At 38.6% G+C, this 26,706-nt stretch overlaps 1 protein-coding gene across 1 annotated transcript in view; it reads right to left on the bottom strand.

The window, feature by feature from the left end:
- LOC126282419 (A disintegrin and metalloproteinase with thrombospondin motifs 12-like) overlaps positions 1 to 26,706 on the bottom strand; it is a 1,083,163-nt gene that overhangs the window by 122,978 nt on the left and 933,479 nt on the right. The window contains exons 8-10 of the mRNA XM_049982077.1: positions 17,777 to 17,923; positions 17,530 to 17,676; positions 14,945 to 15,098 (exon numbers count right to left, since the gene is read on the bottom strand). Coding sequence (XP_049838034.1) covers positions 14,945 to 15,098; positions 17,530 to 17,676; positions 17,777 to 17,923 — 448 coding nt within the window. The remainder of the gene's footprint in view (positions 1 to 14,944; positions 15,099 to 17,529; positions 17,677 to 17,776; positions 17,924 to 26,706) is intronic.

The following is a 26,706-nucleotide window of genomic DNA, read 5'->3' as shown; positions in this document are numbered from 1 at the left end:
TTCCTTTCCCCCTTCCCCATTCTCGCTGTCTAACCTCCTGACTGCACCTAGATGCCCTACCTTCTCTCCACCTTGTCCCTGTATGTTCTCTCAAGCAGCACTTCACTGTCCCCCATCCCTATCCTGCCACCCCTCCTCCTCCCAACCGCAGCCTCCTCCTTATCCCCATCTCCCAGACTCTCCCATCATGCACTGCTGCTCGCAATCTGGCCTGATGAAGGCCTTTTTGTCCAAAAGGTTACTTATTTCACAGTCTTTTTTGTAGTGCCTCTCTGAAAATTAGCATTTCAGCTACATGATGAGTAGCAATCTACACTTTGCGTAATATTGCCATTGTTCCATCCTGGATATGTCATTGCTTAATATGACAATATTTTATCACAGTTTATATTAGTTTTAGATTTATATTATTTCTTCCCAAACCCTACAAACAATTTTGCAATTTGTCTTACAATTTGTTTGAGGCAAACAATGATGTACTACTGTGAATGTAACACTTTGTACTTTGAAACCTTATTCAGAGTCCTTAGATGAGTTTGAACAATACAGTGTTGCTTCTGAATGAACAACACAAAAATGACTTGCTTTCACACACACACACACACACACACACACACACACACACACTCACACACACACTCATGATGGGCATGCGCCAGTGTGGGAGAAGTGACTTCCAGGTTGTCTTGAGTTTAACTGGTGTTTTTAGTTTTGGCACAATGGGAACCAAATGAGGAAGCTGATTCTTATGGGTCAATGGTAAAGCATTTATCATCATATAGCAGCTAGCATTTACTTTTTGGCAATGTGAGAGTGATTGGCAGTTGTATTACAGCAGTGCTCATGCTTCAATCAATGCCAACAGGGCAGCAAGTCACATTTTTTTTATTTACTTATTTTTAGTTTAATTCTCTAAAATTCCTTGTATGTTTTTGTAGTTAAGAGGTGTTATCTTGCATTTTGGTTAACTAGAAAGTGTTGGTTTGTGCAGTCTGTACTGCAGTTCTCATTTGTTTGTTTTTAACAGCCAGCAACTGATAATCTCCCAGCTGCCACTTGTGGCCCACAAGCACAGCAGCAAATTACTTATTTAGCTCTTTCAGTGTTTTTGATCGTATAATTCTTAAATTCCTTGTGTGTTTTTGTATTTGAGAGATGCAATATAATGTTTCAGTAGCTGTAAAGTGTAGCTTTGAGCAGTCCATAGCACAGCTGTAACTTCTTTTGAATGGCCAGCTACACAACTAGATAACGCATCAGTCTCCACCAGATCAGGAGGATATCAAGTTATTTACAACAATGAAAAAATCAACTATTGATAAAATTATTTCATTGTGTAGATAAAAAATTTACTCACCAAGGCAGCGGCAGAACACACACATAAAAGACTGTTGTGATTGGTAAGCTTTCAGAGGCAGTGGCTCCTTCTTCAGGCAGTAGGGTTGAAAAGGAGGGAAGAAGAGTGAAGGAAAAGGACTGGAGAGGTCTAGGAAAAGGGGTAATTTCAGGAAAGTCACCCAGAACCACAGGTCAGGGGAGACTTACTGTATGGGATGAGAAGGAAACCTCAGGCTACTCATGAGGACTAACACCTCAATCAATAGAACTTCTCACCCCACCCAAACCATTCACCCCCACCTTTTACCTTCTTCCTAAGATCCATAAACCCAATCATCCTGGCTGTCCTATAGTTGCTGGCTTCAAAGCACCCATAGAATGTACATCTGCCTTAGTGGATTAACACCTGCAACCCTTAGTACAAAGACTCCCCTCCTACATCAAAGATACCAACCATTTCCTCAATTGTCTGAAATCTGTGTCTGTCCCCACCACAGCCTTGCTTGTCACCATTGATGTCACCTTCCTTTATATCAACATCCCCCACGTACATGGTCTCTCTTGCTGAACATATCCTCAGTCAGCACCCACCTGATTCCAAACCTATGACATCCTTCCTACTCACTTTAAACAACTTTATACTTACCAACAACTATTTCATCTTTGAGGGGCAGACATACAAACAGATAAGGGGTATGACCATGGGAAGCAGGATGGCTTCTTCCTATGCCAACATTTTCATAGGTCACTTGGAGGGGGCTTTCCTGAGATCCATAAGCCATCAGCCCCTGGTTTGGTTTCAATACATTGATGACATCTTTATGATATGGACTCATGGTGAGGCTGACCTGCTAAAATTCCTGGAATCTCTTAATACCTTCTCCCAATTAAATTTCACATGGTCCTATTCCAAATCCCATGCCACTTTCCTTGATGTTGATCTTGTCCTCACCAAAGGCCAGCAACACACTTCCATCCACATTAAACCTACTAGCAAACAACAGTACTTACATTTTGACAACATGTCCATGTCAAACATTCCCTCCCATAGAGCCTTGGCATCCATGGCAAATGTATTTGTTAAGATGCAGACTTTTTACAGCAATACACCAGCACTTTCACTTCAGTCTTCACTGCACATAATTACTCCACCAGCCTGGGCTATCACATCCAGACCTTGTACTGCTGATCCTTCCACAAAACAGCTTCGGAGCACACCATTGGTGACTCAGTATTATCCTGGTCTGGAATGTGTCAATCAGCTACTTTGACAGGACCATGACTTCCTATAATCATGCCCTGAAATGAGATCCATTCTGTCTGAAATTTTGCGCACCACACGTAGAATAGCTTTCTGTTGCCCTCCCAATCTCCACAATATTCTTGTCAGACTCTATGCTCCTTCTGCATCCATCTCCCTATGCTGTGACTCCTACCCTTGTGACCATTCCCGCTGCAAGACTTGCCCTATGCATCCCCCTACCACCATCTATAATAGCCCTGTAACTGGGAAAACATACAGTATCAAAGGGAGAGCCACCTGTGAAACGACACGTCATGTACCAGTTATTATGTAAACACTGTTCAGCCTTCTGCATTGGCATGACTACCACCAAATTATCAATTAGGATGAATGGGCATAGGCAGACGGTGTATACTGGCAACTCACAGCACCCTATTGCAGAGCATGCTCTACAACATGACATCCGTGACCTTGGTGCCTGTTTCAGCAAAAGTGTCATCTGGATTCTTCCCCCAGACACCAGTTTCTCAGAACTCTGCAGGTGGGAATCAGCACTACAATATGTCCTTGGTTCTTGCCACCTACCTGGCCTTTCTCAGCTTTTCTTCACCATAACTACTCTTTACTTCACTCCATTTTAGTTTTCTATATCTTTCATAGTCTTTCCCATCTATTTTTCACCATCCTCCTTCCACACGTTATATACAATGCACTTAGCTTTTCACTCTTAACAACTCATGCAGAATGTTTTAGTAGTACCCTGTCTTCCCAGAAAGGTCTTTCATTCTCATCCCGTATGGGAAGTCTCCCCTGACCTGGAGTTCTATGTGACTTTCCAGAAATCTGCCTCTTTTCCTAGACCTCTCCAGTCCTTTTCCTTCATCCTTCTTCCCTCCCCCGCAACTCTTGTGCCTGAAGAAGGAGCCACTGGCTCTGAAAGCTTGCAAATCACAACAGTCTTTTATGTGTGTGTTCTGCTACCGCTTGGTGAGTAGATTTATCTATATAATAAAGTTATTTATTTAGCCCTCTCTGTGAGCTTTTATAGCTAATTCTGGTTAGTACTAGTATGAGTAGGATGTGTGCATGCTCTGTTTGGACGCAGGAGGAGCTGGCCTCAGGGTGTAGAGGTGGCAGAGTATCTGATGGGTTACAAGGAACATCTCAGATGTTGATTGTTTTGCCTACCTTGCAGTGTGCCCAATGTGGTAGATCCATCCTCATTGCAGGGTGAGTGGTGGGTCATAACACATTCATGTTGCTCGAGGCACTGTGTCTGGGCTCATCCATTCACCCTGTGAGTGGACAGGTGGCCACTCCTTCAGCAGGTTCTGAGCAGACACACAAAGGGATGGGTTTTCTAGTTATCAGGAGCTCCAATATGAGATGTATTATGGAGTCCCTTAGGGAAATAGTATTCAGGACCGGAAAGAAATTCAGTTTGCACTTGGTATATCTGCCAATTGGCCTCATCCACGGTGTAGAAGAGGCCCTGACTGCAGCTATCGAGCATGTAGTGTGCAGTTCTCTGCAACGTGTGGCTCGCTTTGGCACCAGTGATGTCTATCGTTTGGATTCTGAGACCATCCTCAGATTATGTGTGCAGCTGGCAGAAGTGTTAAAGACAGCTGGCTTCAAGTGCAGGATGTGAGCAGAGCTCACAATTTGCAACATTATTCCCCAGAATTGACTGGGCTCCTTTGGGTTTTAGCCAAGTGGAGGGGATCAACCAAAGGTTCCGTCGATTCTGTGACAGTCTTGGCTGAGATTTGCAGACCAGTGTTATGGGATGGAGAATTGTAGGATTCCCATTGATAGGTCAGTGGTGCACTATGCCAAGGAAGTACTTCTAGAGTGCTCATGGTTTTTCTTTTTAGGCTAGGTGGTAGTTTGAGGTCCTCTGATGAATGCTCATCAGTTGATACTCAGAGAGTGAAATCACACGAGGCACAAAGTGAAGACACATTGAATGTCAAAATTTTAACTGTAAATTGGTGAAGCATTTGTAACAAAATTCCAGATTTTACTACACACCCAAAGCAGAAAACGAGGCATCGAAAGGCATTGAAATACATCAAAAATGCAGATAAGAGATCATAGTTGGGTTGGTGGTCTTTAGTGTAGTCATCAAAAATATTACTTCTGTCAAGATCGAAGTTAAATCTGTAAAGTCATCCAGAGGCGTGTAACAGATCTAGGTGAACTCAAGATAATTTTGGAGGTTTTTACTGGCCATGACATCCACGATGACAATTTTAGTATCATTCAAAGAAAGTCTACATTCAGCAAATACCTAGATCACTCAATGTTAGTTGGAGGTGGCTTTAATTACAGAGATTAGACTGAGATGTCAGGTGTCAGGTGATACGGACAGGTAATGTTGTCTAGTACTTATGAAAACTTTTTTCGAATACTGTCTTGGGCAGCTAGTTTAACAGCCCATGTAAAGTGAAAATATTTTAACCTTGTACCTAAAAACAGGCTGACTTTAATTTAATAAATCCATCAAAAAGGCAAGGAGAGCATTTTTGCTAGAAACAACAGATAAGCAGTTGTTAGCATCTCTCACACACATACAATTAATGGGTGTACTATGATACAATATGATGGATATGGAGGAATTACAGGAAAAGTTTAAATGGATTGTGAATTGCACTGTGGAAAAGTATACACTGAGTAAGAGTAAGGAAGGGCAAGACCCACTGGGGTTTAACAATAAAATCTGAAAACCCTTGGGAAGCAGAGACAATCGCATTCTTGGTTCAAAAAAGATTGCAGAAATGACGACAGGAAAAAATTAACAGAAATTCATGTGTCTGCAAAAAGCTCGAAGAGCGATGCATACAGCAGCTATCACTATCACATTTTACTAAAAGATATTGCCAAGAACCAAAGAAAATTCTGGTCCTACGTAAAATTGCTAAACATGTCGAAGGCCTCTATATAGTTACTCATTGATCAATCTGGTGTGGCAATAGAAGACAGCAAAAGGAAAGCTGAAGTGTTACACTTTGTGTTTAAGAAATTATACATGAAGGAAGATCATAAAAACATACCATCATTTAATCACTGCTCAGATTCCCATATGGCGGAATAGTAAGAGGCTACCCCTGGTGAAGAGAAGCAACTGAAGCAGTTAAAACAAATATGCTGCCAGTCCAGATGGAATCTCAATTCTGTTTTACAGACAGTACACTACTGCACTGGCCCCTCATTTAGCTTGCATTAGTCACAAATTTCTCACCCAGTGCAAAGTCCCAACCAAATAGAAAAAAAGTGCATGACTCTTCTATATAAGAAGTGCAAAAGAATGGATATGCAAAATTGTAGACTATATGCTCAACATCAGTTTGCTGCAGAATTCTCACACATATTCTCAGTTCTCATACAATAAATTTCCTCAAAATGGAAAAGCTTCTGTCCATAAATCTTCATGGATTTAGAAAGTATGGGAAATTATGGGTCATATGGAGGCATATAGATAGCTGTTTTTCTCTCAGTCTATTAGCAAGTGGAACACAAAAGGAAATGACTGGTCATGGTACAAGGTGCCCTCCTATATGCATCATATGGTGGCTTGTGGAGTATGTATGTAGATGTAGATGCAGATATAGCAGATACACTGAGTTTTCTGGCAGCTAGTTTGTGAGTTCAACAATTCGAAATAGAGTACAAGTTGTTGTTAAAGTGCAATTCTTCTTAAAAAATACCATCCTCAAACTGTAAGTTAGATAGTAGCAAACTCCAACAAGAACTCAGGATGCTTGCATCAATCACAGGATACTTGCGTTAATCAGATTTGGAGAACAATTCTCAACAAAACATATTACACACACTAATCACAAATTATGAATGTGACATCACTTGTTCTATTAACAACAACAATAATAATAATAATAATAATAATAATTGCAACATGCTTCATGCAGTACTTGAAGCATACATAACGTATAAAAAATTGTAGTTTTGGATCTATTTAATTTCTTTTCACTTCATGCTTAAGAACAAGGAATGTTACACTATACTGCTTAGTATGATTTGTGCTTATGCTAGTGTAATTTAAGCAAGGAAATTATGAAGAAAGCTGCTACCTTGAAACAGGCTGCTGCTCCCTCAGTTATATTAAACAGCTGCCATTTTATATTAAACAGCTGCTGTTTATTTGCTATTGGTAGTTTAATATTTACTTGACTGCAAAGCTATTTTTAATGAGAATAGTCAGCTACATTTGCAAATACAGAGCCCTGTATGCAACACATTACTAACTGTCACAGAGCTTTACAAGGTACACTGCTACTGTCCATACAACTAACAGTCGTTGAATCTAAATAATCAGGTAATTTGCAGGAGTGAATAATGAGGTATGCTTTTAATTTTTTTTGAATTGTTTTGAGTTCCACATCTCTTCCTTTGCGTTAGAAAGGAGTGGACTAAACATTTTGCACCAGAGTAGATGACTCAAGTTTGAAACCTGGAAAAGGGGGCAAATCTACACAGAATTATTTTTGCGTTTTATATAGGAGTTTTGAAGATAAAGTTCAGCTGAAACTGAGTTTTATCATCAGCAGAAAAATCCATTTAGGAGCAAAGAAAAATGCCAGACTTCTAATTAGAGAATTGTGTGCCAGCTAAAGCAAAGTTGGATTATATGCATTTGCTGGAATAAAAAAAGTTAATTCACTGCAAAATGCCTTAAATTTGACAAATTGATCACTAAGGAAACTTATTTCCAGGAAACACACCAGCTCAGTAAAATAGTGCAACTGCAAGGACACAAGTGGCTTGCCATGTTTTTAGTACAAGGTATTCCTGACATTCATTCAGTCTAGTGCCTTCAGACAGTCATGTTTCATGTGTTTCAATGTTCTGTGAAATGCTTTGCATTCCAACATTGTAGATATAAAAATATATGTTACCATTCTTTTAATCAATGGCTGACAGCTTATCAAACACTATAAAACACTGGCAGTCAGTGCACTGATGTGGTGAAGATGTTAGAGTCTTGGGCACATGAATGTTGTCTTGTTTTACTTGTTAAAATGTTTTGTAATTGTAAATTCCTGGAAGAATGAATCAATTTTGCAGTAACAGATGTATAATAAATCATAAAAAATACATTTAGATTCTTAGAACTGTAAACAAAATGTAAGTGATACAATAAATACGGATATCTGTGATTATAGGTAGTGACAATAGCCAGTAAGTTGAACATACAGCATAGGCAACAGTATGGTTATCAACCCTTTGAGAAAAATTGAACCTAGTATCTAAAACCATAAAAGACAGAAATACAAGAGCAAGGTGATGTGTTCTTGGACTGCCAGTGAAAGAATTTAAGAATTTGCATTTTAGGCAACAACAAAAAAAATGCAACTACTGTTCGAGATAGTTTGTTTAAGCCAGTAGATTTTGTTTCCAGTGAAAGATTCTGGTCCTGAAGAGCAATTGTGAATGGTATGTAAAATACCCGTCTATTATTGTTGGCATAACCACTTCAATGGGTTCAAAACATTATTCACTCACAAACTTGGTGAAGAGGTCAACAAGTTTTTTGATAAAGGTCCCAAACACAACTACATCACACATAGCAAAGGAAAATAATGAAACAGGCTTACAAGTGACTCACAGGCAACAGCTTCACCTTTAATCTTGAAAACAATAATATTATGCAACAGAAACACATACAGGTGACTTACAAGCAGCAACAATAACAACCAATGGGCATGCACTAGAAGAGCTTCCATCTGTGATGTTCTTGGGCATCCAAATGGATAACAAACTGAGTTGGCACCGGCATGTTAACACTTTAACCAGAAAGCTCAGCTCTGTCTGCTTTGTACTCAGAAATCTCACTCACTGTGTTGACCCACATATGCATTTGCTAGCATGCTTTCACTCAACTCTGACCTATGGTATAATCTTCTGGGGCAGTTAGAATATGGTCAAAAGAGTATTTACTCTATAGAAGTAAGCAACAAGAACACTGTGTGAAGTTGACAACTGTATGTCTTATAGAACCCTCTTCAGGGGCTTATGGACTTAAATGTCGATACACACTCCCAAATTATATTTGTGTTTAACAACGAGAGTAAGCTTAAGATGAACTCAGTACTTAACAAACACTATATTAGAAACAGAAATAATTTCCATATAGACAACTCTCTCTAGGACACACAATGGGGTTTTATTGAGTGAAACAACAAGTTCAGTGTTGCCAGTCACTGTTTATTTATTTCCAAAGTGTGTTTTGAATGTTTAAACCTCCATCATCAAATAGATTTATGGGCATTAATATGTCATGTATAACATATATATCAAAACACTGCTCTTCTTATTACAGAAGTTTATTCACACAGTTCTTATACAAAAATAAACAATCATTACACATCTTACAGAGATGACATTCTATAGTACCATCTCTCGTCATACAGTAAAAGAATATCTTTATGAACAGTGCAGTGCACAATAGTTACAAATAAAGGACATAAGAGGTGTATAAAATGTTTTCATGTTGAGTTCTTGTTGACAGCTGACAGGAAACATCCTATCAGATGTCAACATAGACACAACATGAAAACATTTTATACACCTCTTATGTACTTTATTTGTCACCATTGTGCACTGTTCACACAGCTATTCTCTTATTGTATGATGAGAGATGCTACTACGGAATGTTGTCTCTGTAAGTTGTGTCCAATTAATGTGAACAGTTGACAAAATGGTTTGGCCCTGTACAATTTTTTTCCTATACAAATGATCTGATGATGGTGAATTAATTCCACTGAAAATAGTAATCATTACATATTTTATGTGATCTGGGCAAATAAACTGCTGTAATAAGAAAAGCAACTTTGTTTGGTTTCTGAGAACACCTCCAATACAGCTAGCAATGTCAGGTAATCATCATAACACATTTATCAGTTTCAGTAGATTAGTACTAGTCATAATTTGTTGTTAGTATGCTGGTGGTTCCTTCTGCCTGTTAATGTGTAGCTTCATGTGTATCACACTTCTGAAGGCTCTCCTTAATGATAGGATTTACAGAATATGATGCATGAATGAATTTTTTTACTTCATAGCACTCAATTTTCTTGTTGCCAAAGCATATTTGTGGACAGGCACATTGCCATGAAGACTTACAATTCTTTCCTTGATGAACACTCCTTGAGCTATTAACTGAATAATAGAATAATCTTCAAACCATGTCTTGAGAAATTCCCTTCTCATCATCTTTACTGGAAGCTGATACTGCCTCAAGATTATGACGCTACTCTACTATTTACTTCAGAAGAGTTTGTCAGTGAAATATGACATAAAAGGCTGCATTCCCTTATGATTATTTTCTGTTGGAATCCAGGTCACATTCCAATAGTTAACCAGTCCACAAAATGTGTAGTATTAGACAGTAATTAGCTTATTATTTGCAAGGTAATCAGTAGGAAATATCCCACTTAAAACCCAATATAATGTAAAATCATAAAAATTAGATTCATTTTAGTTTTGATAGTAATATAATTTATCACATCCACAATAACAGCAGAGATTACTGTTGAAAGTGTGACAGAAGATGAAAATACACATACTAATCGAAGTGTCACAGAGCTTAAAGTACTGTATTCACATTCAGAAAGAGCAGATTTAATTCACCACATGACTGTTCCGGATTTTGGTCTTTTCCCATCCATTCCTATCTAAGCTTTTAACTCATGTTTAATTTCGCTTTTTGAAGATAAGAACTGGCCATCCACTGTGCCTCAGTTTTATAGTTTTCTAAAGTAAATTTTTCTTTTCACACAGTAAAATTAGTTCTAAATTCATTCAGAATAATGATTTCAAATTTTATGTTGAACTGATGCTCAACTTCAGACTTCAGGTTTTTAGTTTGTAATTTGTGTAACCAGATCATTCACTAACAAATGCATAAAATGTAATGAATACATTTAAAATCAGCTTATAATAGAATCAGAAGCAACTTTAAAGAGTGTATTACTCTAACTGTGAGAACATTTTTCATTTTGTGAGAAGTTTATTTCAAGGGCGAGTCATAAGTTAGCACGTAGTCAGTCTGCTTTCTGCTCTTCCAGGAACAAATGATGCAAGCACTGTGAATAAACTTTTATTTGTCAGGAGAAGAGGTTGCCAGCCGAACTTAGTGACATGGGCCTGTTGATGCTAAATGTCCATATGAGTGATGTCGAGATTATTTTAAGAAGCTAAATACAACGACAGTGCCTGGCCTGTATATTTTTAAGGTATACAACTTTGCTTTTGCCATTTTTCCCCAACATTTGAGGCTTTAATCAAACAAATTGGTTACACATATATCATTCAAAGTATTTTCCATCGGTGGCCACTACTTTCTCCCATCTTTTGGGCAGTGTATGAATCCGGCATCGGAAAACTTGTTCATTGTTTGAAGCTATCCACGAATCAATCCAATTTGTGACTTCTTCATGAGATTGGAAGTGTTGGTCAGCCATTGATCTAAACAGGTGATAGACAGAGGGAACAATGTCTGGAGAATATGGCAGGTGGGATAGGACTTCCCATTTTAACTTTTCCACGTATGTTTTGACCTCTTTTGCAACGTGGGGTCGAGCGTTGTTGTGCTGCAAATTAACTTTATCATGGCTCTCGCTGTATTGCGATCATTTGTCTTTTAATGCTCTGCTCAAACGCATTAACTGCTTTTGATAAGGAGCTCCTGTGACTGTTTCACTTGGTTTTAATGCCTCATAGCACATGATGCTGAGCTGGTCCCACCAAATGCACAGCATGATCTTGGAGCTGTTAATATTTGGTTTGGCCGTCAACATGGAAGCATGGCCTGGATATCTCCATGATTTTTTGCATTTAGGGTTATCGTAATGAACCCATTTTTTGTCCCCGGTCACAATGTGAAATCCCATCCGTTTTCATCTCTGAGGCCACAGTTCACAAACTCAGTTCAGTGTCTCATGGTTTCAGCTTACACGGGACCCAAGTTCCTTCTTTCTGAATCATGCCCATAGCCTTGAGATGTTTTGAAATGGCTTCCTGTGTCACTCCCATTAATCGTGCCAATTCTTCTTGAGTTTAATGTGAATCTTCACTCATAAATATCTCCAATCCTGCAACTTTGAATACTTTTACTCTTCCACCACTATGCCAGTCTACAATGTTAAAATCACCATTCTTGAAGCATTGAAACCACTCATGACACATTCTTTCATTAACAGCATCCTTACCATATGTACATGAGAGCATTCAATTAGACTCAGTCACTGTTTTCTTCATACTGAAACAAAACAGTAACACCTACTGCAAATAATGATAACTAGGCTCATAAAATGACATATTCAATCAAGAACAACTTTATGATGCAGGCACAAATCAACTAATGTTTGAATGAGATTGTGTTGACCGAGGTCAAAGCTAACTGCCTGATGTCTGTGATCTGTTTCTTTCGGCTGCTACTTACCATTGTCGCCACCTATCGGCAGTCGGTGGAAGCAAAGTTGTAAACCTTGTATAACTGCACTGTCTGCACTGAAGAGAATCTGAGCAAATTTGACTTAAGGAGGGCAGTGTATGACCACAACATAAGAAGTGGACATATAACTATTATGTCATATGCTAGGCTTGCAAAGACACATAAAAGTTACAAATATCTTGGTCCTGTCACTTCAACAAATTACCTGAAAATGCCTACAAAGTGCTACTAAATAAAGTTAAAACTAGTGCTTTAAGGTGGATGAAAAGTAAAGCAATTTACTCTGCTCAAGAGTTACTTGAGTATGTGACAAGTGACCCACTTTCCTTATGAGAATGAACAATAAATTAACTGCAAACTATACATATGGCACAGTGTGGAACTATTTTATTATTGTTTCATGTACTTACTGTTAATTATCTGTCTGATTATTTATTTGTCATTCACTAGAATATGTAGTTAATTTATCTTGTAATTGATCTGTTAGGAAACTTCTTGTTGTTATTGACATTAGCATAAATATGTAGTGGACCCATCTTGGATTATTATATTGTAGTTAATGACATCCGTCATGTCGAAGTTTATATTATTATTATTATTATTATTATCATTATTGTGTTAACGCTGGTGACAACAATTGCATGTAAATATGCTCAAAGATAGAATAAAACATTTGTATTTTTGTAGCAAAAATACTTGCTACTCTTTTGTTATGTGTTACAATGGAATGTTCAAACCTCTTGCATTTTCGGTGGGTCTATGTTAATATTGTTTTTTTCTGCAATATAAAATCATATTCAGCAATTTTGTGCATAAATATAATTTACCACTTGTCTTGATTTTTATTTCACAGCTTGCCAACATTTGTGACATTTTCTGTGTTTCTAACTGTACCAAGAACACAACCATTCAGTCCCAAAATGCACTGGCACCACCTTGTGTACTAATATGTTTAAATGTGAAGTTATGTTTGTCAGAGATGAAATACAAACTCAGCTAGAGTGAAAGAAGTGTTTTCTTCTCCTTGTCCTTTACATGCATAGTATAAATCTCCATCCTTGATCCTAGATGTCTGGTTCATTCTTAGTACAAAGTGGAGGAATTCTTCCTTCTGTCATTTGCATTCAGGCTTTATATACAGGATGTTTCAAAAATGATCGGTATATTTGAAACGGCAATAAAAACTAAACGAGCAGTGATAGAAATACACCGTTTGTTGCAATATGCTTGGGACAACAGTACATTTTCAGGCGGACAAACTTTCGAAATTACAGTAGTTACATATTTCAACAACAGATGGCACTGCAAGTGATGTGAAAGATATAGAAGACAACGCAGTCTGTGGGTGCGCCATTCTGTATGTCGTCTTTCTGCTGTAAGCGTGTGCTGTTCACAACGTGCAAGTGTGCTGAGGACAACATGGTTTATTCCTTAGAAGAGAGGATTTTTCTGGTGTTGGAATTCCACCGCCTAGAACACAGTGTTGTTGCAACAAGACGAAGTTTTCAATGGAGGTTTAATGTAACCAAAGGACCGAAAAGCGATACAATAAAGGATCTGTTTGAAAGATTTCAACGGACTGGGAACGTGACAGATGAACGTGCTGGAAAGGTAGGGCGACCGCGTATGGCAACCACAGAGGGCAACACGCAGCTAGTGCAGCAGGTGATCCAACAGCGGCCTCGGGTTTCCGTTCGCCGTGTTGCAGCTGCAGTCCAAATGACGCCAACGTCCACGTATCGTCTCATGCGCCAGAGTTTACACCTCTATCCATACAAAATTCAAACGCGGCAACCCCTCAGCACTGCTACCATTGCTGCACGAGAGACATTCGCTAACGATATAGTGCACAGGATTGATGACGGCGATATGCATGTGGGCAGCATTTGGTTTACTGACGAAGCTTATTTTTACCTGGACGGCTTCGTCAATAACCAGAACTGGCGCATATGGGGAACCGAGAAGCCCCACGTTGCAGTCCCATCGTCCCTGCATCCTCAAAAAGTACTGGTCTGGGCCGCCATTTCTTCCAAAGGAATCATTGGCCCATTTTTCAGATCCAAAACGATTACTGCATCACGCTATCTGGACATTCTTCGTGAATTTGTGGCGGTACAAACTGCCTTAGATGACACTGCGAACACCTTGTGGTTTATGCAAGATGGTGCCCAGCCACATCGCACGGCCAACGTCTTTAATTTCCTGAATGAATATTTCGATGATCGTGTGATTGCTTTGGGCTATCCGAAACATACAGGAGGCGGCATGGACTGGCCTCCCTATTCACCAGACATGAACCCCTGTGACTTCTTTCTGTGGGGACACTTGAAAGACCAGGTGTACCGCCAGAATCCAGAAACAATTGAACAGCTGAAGCAGTACATCTCATCTGCATGTGAAGCCATTCCGCCAGACACGTTGTCAAAGGTTTCGGGTAATTTCATTCAGAGACTACGCCATATTATTGCTATGCATGGTGGATATGTGGAAAATATCATACTGTAGAGTTTCCCAGACCACAGCGCCATCTGTTGTTGACAATTGTAACTACTGTAATTTTGAAAGTTTGTCTGCCTGAAAATGTACTGTTGTCCCAAGCATATTGCAACAAACGGTGTATTTCTATCGCTGCTCGTTTAGTTTGTATTGCCGTTTCAAATACACCGGTCATTTTTGAAACACGCTGTAGCTTCTTCATTAAATCTGCCTCACAGTTAGACATCATTAATGTTTACGATAAAGATCAAATATAAGTTGAAGTTAATTTGTTGTGAAGCTAAAATAAGAGTGGGAAAAAAAGAAACACAAAAAGTAGAGAAGTTGGCTTCAGTAGTTTATTTTTTGTTAATCTGCTTTTTTAAAAAGGAAAACAAAAACTCCCCTAATATTACCTCCTCGAGAGTTGCTGAACACAGAGTAGCATTATGTGTGGAGAACATAAGATCGCACTGCTGCTCCACACTGTAGATAGCACCAGTTGGAACATCTGGATAGGTGTAATCCTGCTGTGTTGGTTCATCTTCAAGACAGCTGCCTAACCCTTTGCTGCACATATTAATGAACATTAACCTGCACATATCTACTACAGAACATGAACATTCATACAATTGTTTACTAATTAACTTTTTTAAGTTGGGAATACAATGAAATTAAAATCTAATGATATAAGTATAAACATGTAACTGTGTTAGGTACACATATATTACCAGGATTTAACATCTACTTTATGCTATCTAAAAAACAAAATGTTAAATCTCCCCATTATTTCCAAGGACAAAAATATTCCACAAATAAACATAAATAAACTTAAAAGTTCTATGAATTTCATCCATACGTTTCATAACTGTCCTATATTAAAAAACACTAAACTACAGTTGGGACATTTTGAACAAGCTGGAAACAATGTAGAAATTGAAAAAAATATTAATAAATGAAAGTTAAAAATGTAAATTAATGGTGGTCACTCCAGACATTTCCAATTTTTATTTGATGTGTTTAACTTTTCCTACTGTCATGAGAAATTACAATATGGCCTGTTCTGCTCTTAGGCTCATATCTCCTAGAGGCTCCTGATCAATCTGTGCAGGCTTTGGACTATTCTGTTGGTTTTGATAAATTTCATCTTCAGATACACTTTTCCAATAACTAAAGATTACGTGCAATGATTTTTGTGATAGTGTACCCACTTGTGTTAAATAACTTTATGCAAGCCACTTGCCCTCAATTACTATCAAGCTACTGCTCTATATCAGTATTACTGGACACAAACTCACCATCTTTCTTTCTTTCTCTCTATTTTTCTTTTTCCCCCTCCTAGCCCAGAGAGCTTTGTGAGTGCACTATATCAGTTTTGAAACAAAAAAAGGAATGTACAGAAGGTAGCATATGTTGTTTCTTTCATTTGTAAGTTGTAAGTTTTGCACAAATACTATGATCAGCCTTGAACATCTATAAAAATTGATTATGGACGTTTTTACTGTTAATAACTTAATTTTATACATTCATGAGAAGAATTATGGTAATAGCTGGAATTTTGTGTTACTCTGTAACGAAGATAATGGAATGTAGTCGAGTTAACTTGGGTGATGCTGACGGAATTAGATTAGGGAACGAGACACTTAAAGTAGTAAATGAGTTTTGCTATTTGGGGAGCAAAATAACTGATGATGGTTGAAGTACAGAGGATATAAAATGTAGACTGGCAATGGCAAGGAAAGCGTTACTGAAGAAGAGAAATTTGTTAACATCGAGTATAGATTTAAGTGTCAGGAAGTCTTTTCTGAAAGTATTTGTATGGAGTGTAGCCATGTATGGAAGTGAAACATGGACGATAAATAGTTCAGACAAGAAGAAAACAGAAGCTTTTGAAATGTGGTGCTACAGAAGAATGCTGAAGATTAGATGGGTAGATCACATAACTAATGAGGGGGTATTGAGTAGAACTGGGAAAAGAGGAGTTTGTGGCACAACTTCACTAGAAGAAGGGATTGGTTGGTATGACATGTTCTGAGGCATCAAGGGATCACCAATTTAGTATTGGAGGGCAGTGTGGAGGTTAAAAATCGTAGAGGGAGACCAAGAGCTAAATACACTAAGCAGATTCAGAAGGATGTAGGCTGCAGTATGTACTGGGAGATGAAGCAGCTTGCACAGGATAGAGTAGCATGGAGAGCTGCATCAAACCAGTACCATGACTGAAGACCACAACAACAACTGTAACCTCATAGGACAAATTACTTCTCTTACTAATTGTCTGGAAGTACGACTTGTTTGATTTTAGGAAGCATGGTGCTCATGGTAAACATTTTCCCTATAGGCACCCACTTTTTCAAAAATCACAGTAGTTATTTCAATTTTTATGGAGTCTTCGATTATAATTTGTCTTAACCAGATAATTTTTCTTTCCTGTAACTTGGTAGATAACTGACAAACAGCTGTGGGTTATATTTCTCTTCACAGTTCCTTGCTGAGTAAATTAAAGATCATCTGGTGTGTGCCTAGTAGACTCAGAAGAGAGACCACAGTTATCTAATTTGAAAGTTTTTCTTTATGAAATGTGAATGTTAAGTCTTGAGTGGACAAGTGTCTTATATGAGTTCAGAAGGCACTGTGAATAACTTGTACAACTATTAGTGAGTTGTCAATATTTCATTTGCAACGCTTCTCAATGTTTTTGTGGAATGCACCACATTTGATGACACAGGGGTCTACATCCCCCTTCTATTCCAGTACATAACCTACATAAAAAATCAAATATGACACTGTAATTGATTAAAGGATGTTATCTACACAATGGAATCACATGTCTGACATACCACTGCATAGGTCAGAGAATGACAGTGTCAAGTCATCACAATGCTGTGTTGTGTCCCACACTGTGGCTCAATTTTCACTGAAGTCTTGATACTGCCATTTAAATTTATTAACAGTGTGGTTTCTGCATAATATGCTCTGTGCTGCATTGCCAGAAACTTACTCAAGGAATGCAGTGATGTCTCTGCGGCTGCACTCCGACCACGAGACGTCGACGCTATCCGACTCGAAGCTGGGAGTCATCACGTGCATGGTGTGGCCATCGCCGCGTTCACAGCCCATGCTCTCGGAGTCGTGGTACATGCCAAAGCTGTGGACAGCAGGCACCTGATGTTACTGATCTGGAAAGGTCTTCCTGGGTGCGATAGTAGTTTACTGCTGGCCACAGGTCACAGTGGGCCAAGGCTTACTTGTGTCCGAGCTCATGTGCAACGGTGTGTGCGACAGTGAGACCGTTGTCCTCGTTGACACTGCAGCTGCGTTCAGGCTGGCACATGCCGGCGACGTGTGCCACTCCCAATGTGCTGCATGCATTAACACGTGCACACAGGTCCTGCCTGCACAAGAAGTGTTAAAGGTATTTAAAATTGTAAAGCAACTATAACACTATGGCCACACAAATGAAGAATTTACCAACAATGGTTCATTAGAAATAGTGTCTGCTGCTGTTGCCTCCTGCACAATCATGAAGTTTGAGGGCCATCGCTGAAAAAAATTGCTGAGAAATCTTATTCTTGTTCTACGAAAGCCATATGCTATCTTCTATGGTCAGTTGCAGTCTTTTGGACGGAAGACACACTGTGAACTCACATTCTTATGGGCAAATAACCTAACTTTCCTCTATGAGGAAAACATAATGTGCAATATGCAGCTGTTAGAGGAATCAGGCAACTTCCATTCACAGCTGCTGAGTTCTTTACCATTTTTAAAACCCTCTTGTCTTGAGACAAAGAGGTAATTCTTTACTTTTCTGCAGTTAAGTGCCTTATTCAACCTGCTGCAGTGGATAAAATTTTAGGAAAGGCCAGTCACATCTTTGTGAGACAGAAAATATGGCAAACAAAGAATGAACCTGGTGCTAATGCTAAAAGCCTGTTTCTGTCTTCATCCTTGTCAGTGTGTATGAGAATGGGTAGATGCAGAACGCCAGCCAAATAGCATACCATTAAGTGTAGGGTGACAGCTCAACTATGTAGCAATTTTGAATCTTAAACTCACAGTAAAGTAGTTTTGGAGATTGATAATGCTCACAGCATGTTGGAAAGTAAGGAATTGGATGATAGCTGTGTTTTTGTACTGATTAAAGGATTCAACTTCACTCCAACCACATGACAGTTGCCAATATTAGATAGCATAAGTGTAATAGATGACAGGCCGTGGAAAGTAATGAAACTGTCAATAAATTAATGTGGGTTTATGAAGGGATGTGGCAAAATAGTTGCAAGCTTTGCTGTGCTCCAGCTGATGGAGAAATTCCAGAAGAAATACGGTCACTACATATTGCCATTTTTAACACTAAGTGGGCATTTGATCGAGTACATCAGATGACTTGGTATGCTCTTGACACACTTCAAGTTCCTGACACATAAACTGGGCAAAACTGCAATACAAAAACATTACCAGACAGATGTGATGCTCTGCACAGCCGACTGACACTGCTCTCTGTTACTGTTGTGGATACCATAATGTGCAACTTACAGAAAATCTATTGCAGACAATGCTATATGCAAATAATGTGAAACTTGTGGAAGACACCAGTGAAGATTTTGAAACTCAAGTCAAAACGTGGTATGATCATCTACTAAGATTTGGCGTCTGTTTAAAGATCCGAAACACTGAGTACCTCAGAAAGGTTTCATCTCCTGTAACTATACAAATTAATGGAGCTCCTCTTGTCAAGGTGGATACATTCCAATGACTATGTTCTCAAATACAGAGTGATGGTTATGTGAATGAGGATGTGTGAGCAAGAATCAGAGTGATGTGGACATGATTCAGAGATGTCAAAGGTGTTCTTTGTGATAAGAAGATGTCTATCCACCTAAAAATCAAAGATATACCATGCAATGGGGAGTCCAGGTACATTTTATGGTATCAAGTGTTGGCCCACACCTGGAAGAGCTGAGCACTCATGTGTCATGGAAATGTGAAAATCATTAGACATTTCTCCAATTAACAAATCAACTGTAGAATGATTCATCAACTAGCCAGTGTGGCTTCAGTCAATGATATGATGCAAGAATGGAGATTTTGTTGGTATGGACACAACACATTTCAGTTATCATCTCAGCCTATTGTCTCACTGTTGAAAGCCAGAGAAAAATGTGGAACACCTAAATTATGTTGGCTGCATACTACGAATGCAGCTTGAAGATCAAGAAGTGTAAATCCACAGGAAGTATTAGACAAAAAAAGTAAGTGGACTGAACCAAAAAGCGGAACCCGCTCCAGCAGGGAGATGCTGGGAGAAGGAAGCAGAAGAAGAAGAAGAAGAAGAAGAAGAAGAAGAAGAAGACTAGAACAATTTCTAATGAATCTCTCACTGGAAGAGAATGTATTATTATGCCTCATCCACATAAGGGAAAACCTAGACACCTACAGTAAGAGGCATAACATCCATAAATATAATACTCACAGCAAAGAAGACATATATCTACCAACCTGCTGAGTGTCCAAAACAGGAGACAGTTTTCCGGTTATCACTGTGAGGATGTTCAACAAACTACCTGTTGAATTGCAAACCCTGAAGCTCAACAACTTCAAGAAACAAATTGCTGAAGACCTAAAACAATGACCAATATACTCGGTCCAAGAATTCTTCGATTGTGAAGAAAGCGAATGGACACAGTGAACATGACATAGTCTATATACATTTCCTGCATAAATTTTAGATGTTATTCTGTATTTCATTATATTGTAAATCACTTGATTGTAACTTTCACGCAATCTGTCCAGCCATGGCTGGAGAACGGCGAAGACTTGGTAATAAATGGTACACTTTTTGCTTGAGGAAGAATATTTGGTTGGCTTCACAGTCAACAAGGAAGAGTAGGGTTTAATACTAAAGATAACTAACATGAACTGTCACTGCCATTAGTTTATGAGACATACATCAAAATGCCAGACCATCCAGCCTATATGGCCTGCTCAAAATTCATAAGCAGGGTTCCTCTCAGAGTCATTGTTAACCACCAGTGCACACCATTGCTGTATTTCTTGATTTTCATAAAGCATTTGACTCAGTACCACACCTATGTTTATAGTCAAAAGTACAATCATATGGGGCATCAAGTGAAATTGTGACTGGACTGATGACTTTTCGGCAGGGAGAATGCAACAGGTTATCTTGGATGGAGTCATCATCAGATGTAGAAGTAACTTTGGGTGTGCTGCAGTAACGTGTAATTGGACCCCAGCTGTTCATGTTGTATCTTAATGACCTTGCTGATAATGTTAATAGTAGTCTCAGACTTCTTGCAGATGATCACTTATCTATAATGAAGTACTACCTTTGAACTGCATAAATATTGCCAATTCATGTCTGCTTGTGTCTGTGTATGTGCGGATGGATATGTGTGTGTGTGTGCGCGAGTGTACACCTGTCCTTTTTTTCCCCTAAGGGAAGTCTTTCCGCTCCCGGGATTGGAATGACTCCTTACCCTCTCCCTTAAAACCCACATCCTTTCATTTTTCCCCTCTCCTTCCCTCTTTCCTGACGAAGCAACTGCCAGTTGCGAAAGCTCATAATTCTGTGTGTGTGTTTGTGTGTTTTGTTCATGTGCCTGTCTGCCGGTGCTTTCCCGCTTGGTAAGTCTTGGAATCTTTGTTTTTAATATAAATATTGCCAAATATTGATAAGATTTCAGGCTGGTGCAAAGATTGGCAACTTGCTTTAAATGTTCAGAAATTTAGCACTTCAAGAAATGAAAAAAATAGTATCCTATGACTATAATATCAATGAGTCATTGTTGGAATAAGCCAACTCATACAAATACCTGGGTGTAATGCTTTGTAGAGATATTGAATGGAATGATGACATAGGTTCACTTTTGGGTGGTAGTTTCAGTTTTTTGGTAGAATACTGACGAAGTGGCATCAATCTACAAAGGAACCTAGTTATAAATCACTCATGCGACCAGTTCTAGAATATTAATCAAGCCTGTAAAGGTCATACCCAACCGGACCAACAGCAGGCATTGAACATATACAGTGAAGGGCAGCACGCATGGTCACAGGTTTGTTTAATCCATGGGAGAATGTCATTGATATACTGGACGAACTGAATTGGAAGACTCTTGAAGATGGATGTAAATTATCAGGAGAAAGTCTATTAACAAAGTTTCAATAATCACCTTTAAAAGATTGCTCCAGGAATATATTACAACTCCCCTATGTATTGTTCACGTAGGGATTGTGAAGAGAAGATTAGAATAATTATGGCACGCACAGACGCATTCAAAAAATCATTCTGTCCATGCTGCATATGTGAATGGAAGAAGAAGAAACCCTAATAACCGTTACAATGGGAATTACCCTCTGCCATGCGCCTCAAGGTGGTTTGCAGAGTATAGATGTAGGTGTAGATTTAAATGTAGATCAGCTCATCTACTTTGTAAAACATCTGAAATGGTTTGTAGCTGAACTTTAAACAATGTAAGCATAACTTCAAACACTGTCAGCATCACATCGGGGTGTATAAGCGGACAAAGAAAAAAAACTCCCGGATTTTTCCCATATCTCCCGCTTAAAAATACACTTTATCCCGGGTGAAAATAAACTTTTTCCATGTTAAGTGACATTATACTTTTCCTCGGAACTGTAAAACTTATCAATCGTTTGAATGGTTATGGTTTTATACAGCGGCCTAGAATTTCCTGGCACTTTGGAAGACGAAACTCAGGGGGAAAAAACACGTTTTGGAAAGATCTTTGATGTGAACCAACATGTACGCTGGATACTTTCGTATTACGAAAATATAAATTCGAATTCCACCAAATACAGCATGTTTCTGAAACATTGAAATCGACATTGCGATGCGTTTTTGTAAGCCTATCATATGTTATGTCACGTGACCTCGCCAGCGGATGACAGCGGATATTCAGAGCATAGTACACGTGATGTAGTCAGCCAATAGCAACATCAGTGTTAAGTAGCGCGAACACACAAGCAGGAAAAGTTAATGGTTTCAATTAATATACATAGTGTTGCTACTAGAAAAGCAAAGCTTTCGCATATAATATTTGTATTGAAAATTAATAAGCTGCAATAGAAGCTAAGCTTTCACATATAAATATTGATAATTTTCGCGCGTTATATTTTAAGATACACCACACAAAAGTTCCAGTATAATTTTTAATACCGACGTAAATCTCTGATCTTCTGGGCTCCAAATTCTTCTAAATGGCTCGTCATCAAAGAGTTAATTTTTAAATGAGAGTCAAACGTTCTGTGATTTAAGAAATTCATCGTACATTTTCGCACATAATTCATCTTGCGTAAAAGGAAATTTACTTTGAAAATAACGCTTTTCAAACCACAATTCGCAACATTTTCCAGTGACCTGTTAAAAATAGATTCGGTTCAGCAGTTGTCAGATAAGAGGCGTCACCGCGCTTGCGCAGCTACGATGACGTAGGAAGCCCGTACTTATAAAATATTAAAAGATCTTACATTATGTCATTAAAGAAACAAGACATAAGAGGATAGATACTCCAAGAGCGTCCGAATTCCCAGAACATACTATAATTCATAATTCGCCTTAAAGTGCTCATCGTATGTCCAGATTCTCAATAATTAGGCCTCGACCTGGTATTAAGCTTTTCATTCTGGTTTCCGGGATGTAAATTTTCTTGGATTAACAGTACTGTATTATCTTATATTTGGTTCTTTATTATGGCATAATGCCATACGCGCTAGAAGATGAAAACGTGCACTTGAAATGGCGAACGGTTGATGCTGTCCAGTTGTGTGGAATTAAACACTTCGCTTCAAATAAATTGACTGCCTAAGCGGAAAAGATTAATATAAGCCAAATTTCTTCAGCAAGCCGACAAAAACAGCTTCATTGTTCTTCATAATTAACAAGAAGCACTCGAAATCAGGAGACTGCTGACGTTTTGGGCTACTTAAAATGGTGCCCACTCTGGCTTCAAAACAACGTACAGCGTAAGTATGTAATGCCACCTTCTGTCTTTTTTTACCTCAGTGGATAGTACCAATAAAAGTCACTAGATCACAGGCCGGTAAAAAAAAAAAAAAAAAAACGAACAGAACCCGAGTTTTCCCGAACTGTGACGTATATTGTTCGAATAGATCGAGTTGTGTTCAAATACAGCCATAGCAATTACCATAGTCTATCACATACAGTCGCGACACTTTCTGCTGTGAAAATTGCTACCGTCTGACAGTTGGTGCAACAGTAGGGCCCCAAGAGGCGAGAAAGCAGCCGTAAAATCGTAATTTGCTTATAATTATTTTTCTAATTAATTAGCGAAATAGTTATTACATTTGTGCGTTCTCTGCATTAGTAAGTTATCGAGAGACATGAATTATCATGAAATACATGTAAAAACAGCCGATCTCCCTGATTCAGCGAAATACGCTACTACTTAACCATGAAGAAATACTTTCGAATACTCAACGGAAAACAAGAAGATATAAACATATATTTCATTGGTGGGAAGAATATATTTCTTTTGTTGTCTGTTTTGGTAATGACAAGCGCTTTCCTTGACGGACTTTGTAGGAAGCCTATGTTTTGCACAGTTTCACACTCACTCGACTCCCTAACACACAAATATTTTGAAAATGTAATTAATTACTTTTGTTTCAAAAACAAATGTATTGAAGATTCTTGCCGTTTGTGGCTCAAATGCAATAATAGTTGTGGAATTGGTTTCTTCCGTGTTTGGAAACAGTTTTATTGCTTTTGTTCATTTATTATTTTTCCCGCAGCTACAGCAGTTGTGGTAGCTTATCTGCTACGATCAATAACGTAGGTATTGCATTCCTTACACGTTTCCCATGTTCCACGTTCACTGATTTGACTGGAAGTGTAGTGAAAAAATCGTAAATAAACTTTTGTAATGTAGCGGTGCACACCTCCTAGGATCATTAGTAAATCTAAAAAGAGACAAATTTGGTATCTTTTTCTTCTTGTTGCTGCAATTTATTGCACTGCAGATGCTCCCGTTTGTAAAAACAATTCTATATATCAATATAAACGATTACAACTCGCTATCGCTCTCATAAGGTCTCGCCAAACTTTCTGGTCACTTCGCGAGCTGCAGTCGTAGTGTGTAATAAAAATGAGGCGAGATTCGCGACTGTTATGTCAGAACGCGATAATTAACACGATGATATATATCAAACGTGCAACTGTCAAGGTGGTAAATATCGATTTATGTACACATGCTAGCCGCTTAGCGGTTGCAAAAAAACCGCGAGTTTTGCAACTGTTTGTATAGACTGTTTATATAGACTACACTAAGGTAAAACACGTGGCTCGACTCATGTAAATAATGATATAGTAAAGTATCATTTTGGTTTCTTGCTAGGTTAAAGAATATAAACAGGAAAATACAGCTTCAGAAACTGGATTACCCACTAACACTGTTTGCTATTGCTATTGTTTTTATCGTGGGATATGTTATATAATTGCGACTAATGGCGACTAATCGTCACTCCTATACACAAGGTTGCAGAAATAGATGAATCTCGAATCAGAACTAGGACATACTGGAAAGAACGACTTATGAAGAACGAAACTGTGCAAATATCGTTTGGATGTATAGATGGTGAGCTTCGGAAGTGTTTCATAGTTTAAGTGGATTCGAGAGGTAAACGAAATTTAGTAGTTATTATTAAGCACTTTATCTTGCCTGGAACCAAGGGTTTGAACACGAATTTTTGAACCATCCCGTGGAATACATGTCTTCTGAAGATCCATCGGTTCACATACAGATCACAGAGTGTTTGTCTAAATCCTTGAATTCGTCTGTCAAAAGAGAAGGTCGACAAGGTGATGGAGACGAACTATAAAATTTTCAGTACCTGTACTTCCACAATTTGTGCTTGCGTGATAAAAAACTTCCATGCGAGACGACATTGCACGCGGAATTTTCTATGACGAAGATACCGACGTCGAGTAAGGTTAGTTAAATTACATTTAAAGCAGTACATTCATGTTTTGTTGTTGTTGATGTTGTTTCCAACACTGTAAAGAAAATCTATATCGTTCACCTTTTGTGGTTGTATTTATCGACGCCGTAAACAATGTCGACATCTGGTCTATATACATTGCTTGCTAGAGATCTTAGAAACTAGCCAATTTTTTACACGATGCTCTAATAAACATTCTGGCTGACAAAGGCTATATATTTAAAAAATAATGTACAGGTTTTCTATTAAAACTGACTGCAGAAAGAAAATACTGTGCTGTGAAAATGTGCAGTTTAGTTGTCTGTTTCGAAGTCGGTTTTAACTACGATAGCAAGGTGTTTAAAGCATTAGCCAAATTGTTTCCCCCATATATATTAGTCCAGTCGATGAAGAAAAGTTAGGGGAAAATAGTATAGTCGTAAATATTTGAACGACAGTAGCTGGGAATGTCCTGAACAACATATTAAAAATTCCCTAGTGGGGGCTTTAAGGTCATTTTTTTATATTTTTCTTGAATAACACGAAAACTGTGGCGTCTGTGCAAATCTTCCCCACTAGATTTTCAAATGTTCTCGTACCAATGAGATGAATGAAATAAATATTAGTGTCAGTGACGTGGAGAGAGTTGAAATAGTAAAAATACAACAAAGGTCCACAGCCCAATGGACTCTAGCAGACTCCATAGCGAATTAGCCCTTGTTTTATTTATAATTCACCGTAGATTCGTCGAAAAAAAGACCGTGCCCAGTAGTTGCAAGGAAGCACAGGTCACACCCGTATACAAGAAGGGGAGCACAAGTGATCCACAAAACTACAGATCAGTGCAGATCAGTGCCCTTTGACATCCATTTGTTATAGAATCTTAGAACATATTCTGAGGTCAAACGTAATGAGGTATCTCGAAAAGAATGATCTCCTTCTTGCCAGCCATCAAGGATTGCGAAAACATCGATCATGTACTGATAGCTATGGATCAACGCACTAAAGAATATACAATGTGTCTCGATTTGCGAAAAGCCTTTGAATCGGTATCACTTCTACGCTTATTATAAAGAGCACAATATTATTGGGGGGGGGGGGGGGGGGTCATGCGAAATGTGGGTCTGGTTTTAGGATTTTTTTGTAGGGAGGACGCAGCGAGATATCTTGGAGAGTCATCGATAGATCTCACAGTAATTTC

This window comes from Schistocerca gregaria, chromosome 7 (assembly GCF_023897955.1).
Source record: "Schistocerca gregaria isolate iqSchGreg1 chromosome 7, iqSchGreg1.2, whole genome shotgun sequence".
Classification (NCBI taxonomy): domain Eukaryota; kingdom Metazoa; phylum Arthropoda; class Insecta; order Orthoptera; family Acrididae; genus Schistocerca; species Schistocerca gregaria.
The sequence above is the reverse complement of the archived record's forward strand: the minus strand, read 5'-3'. Positions and strand labels throughout refer to the sequence as shown.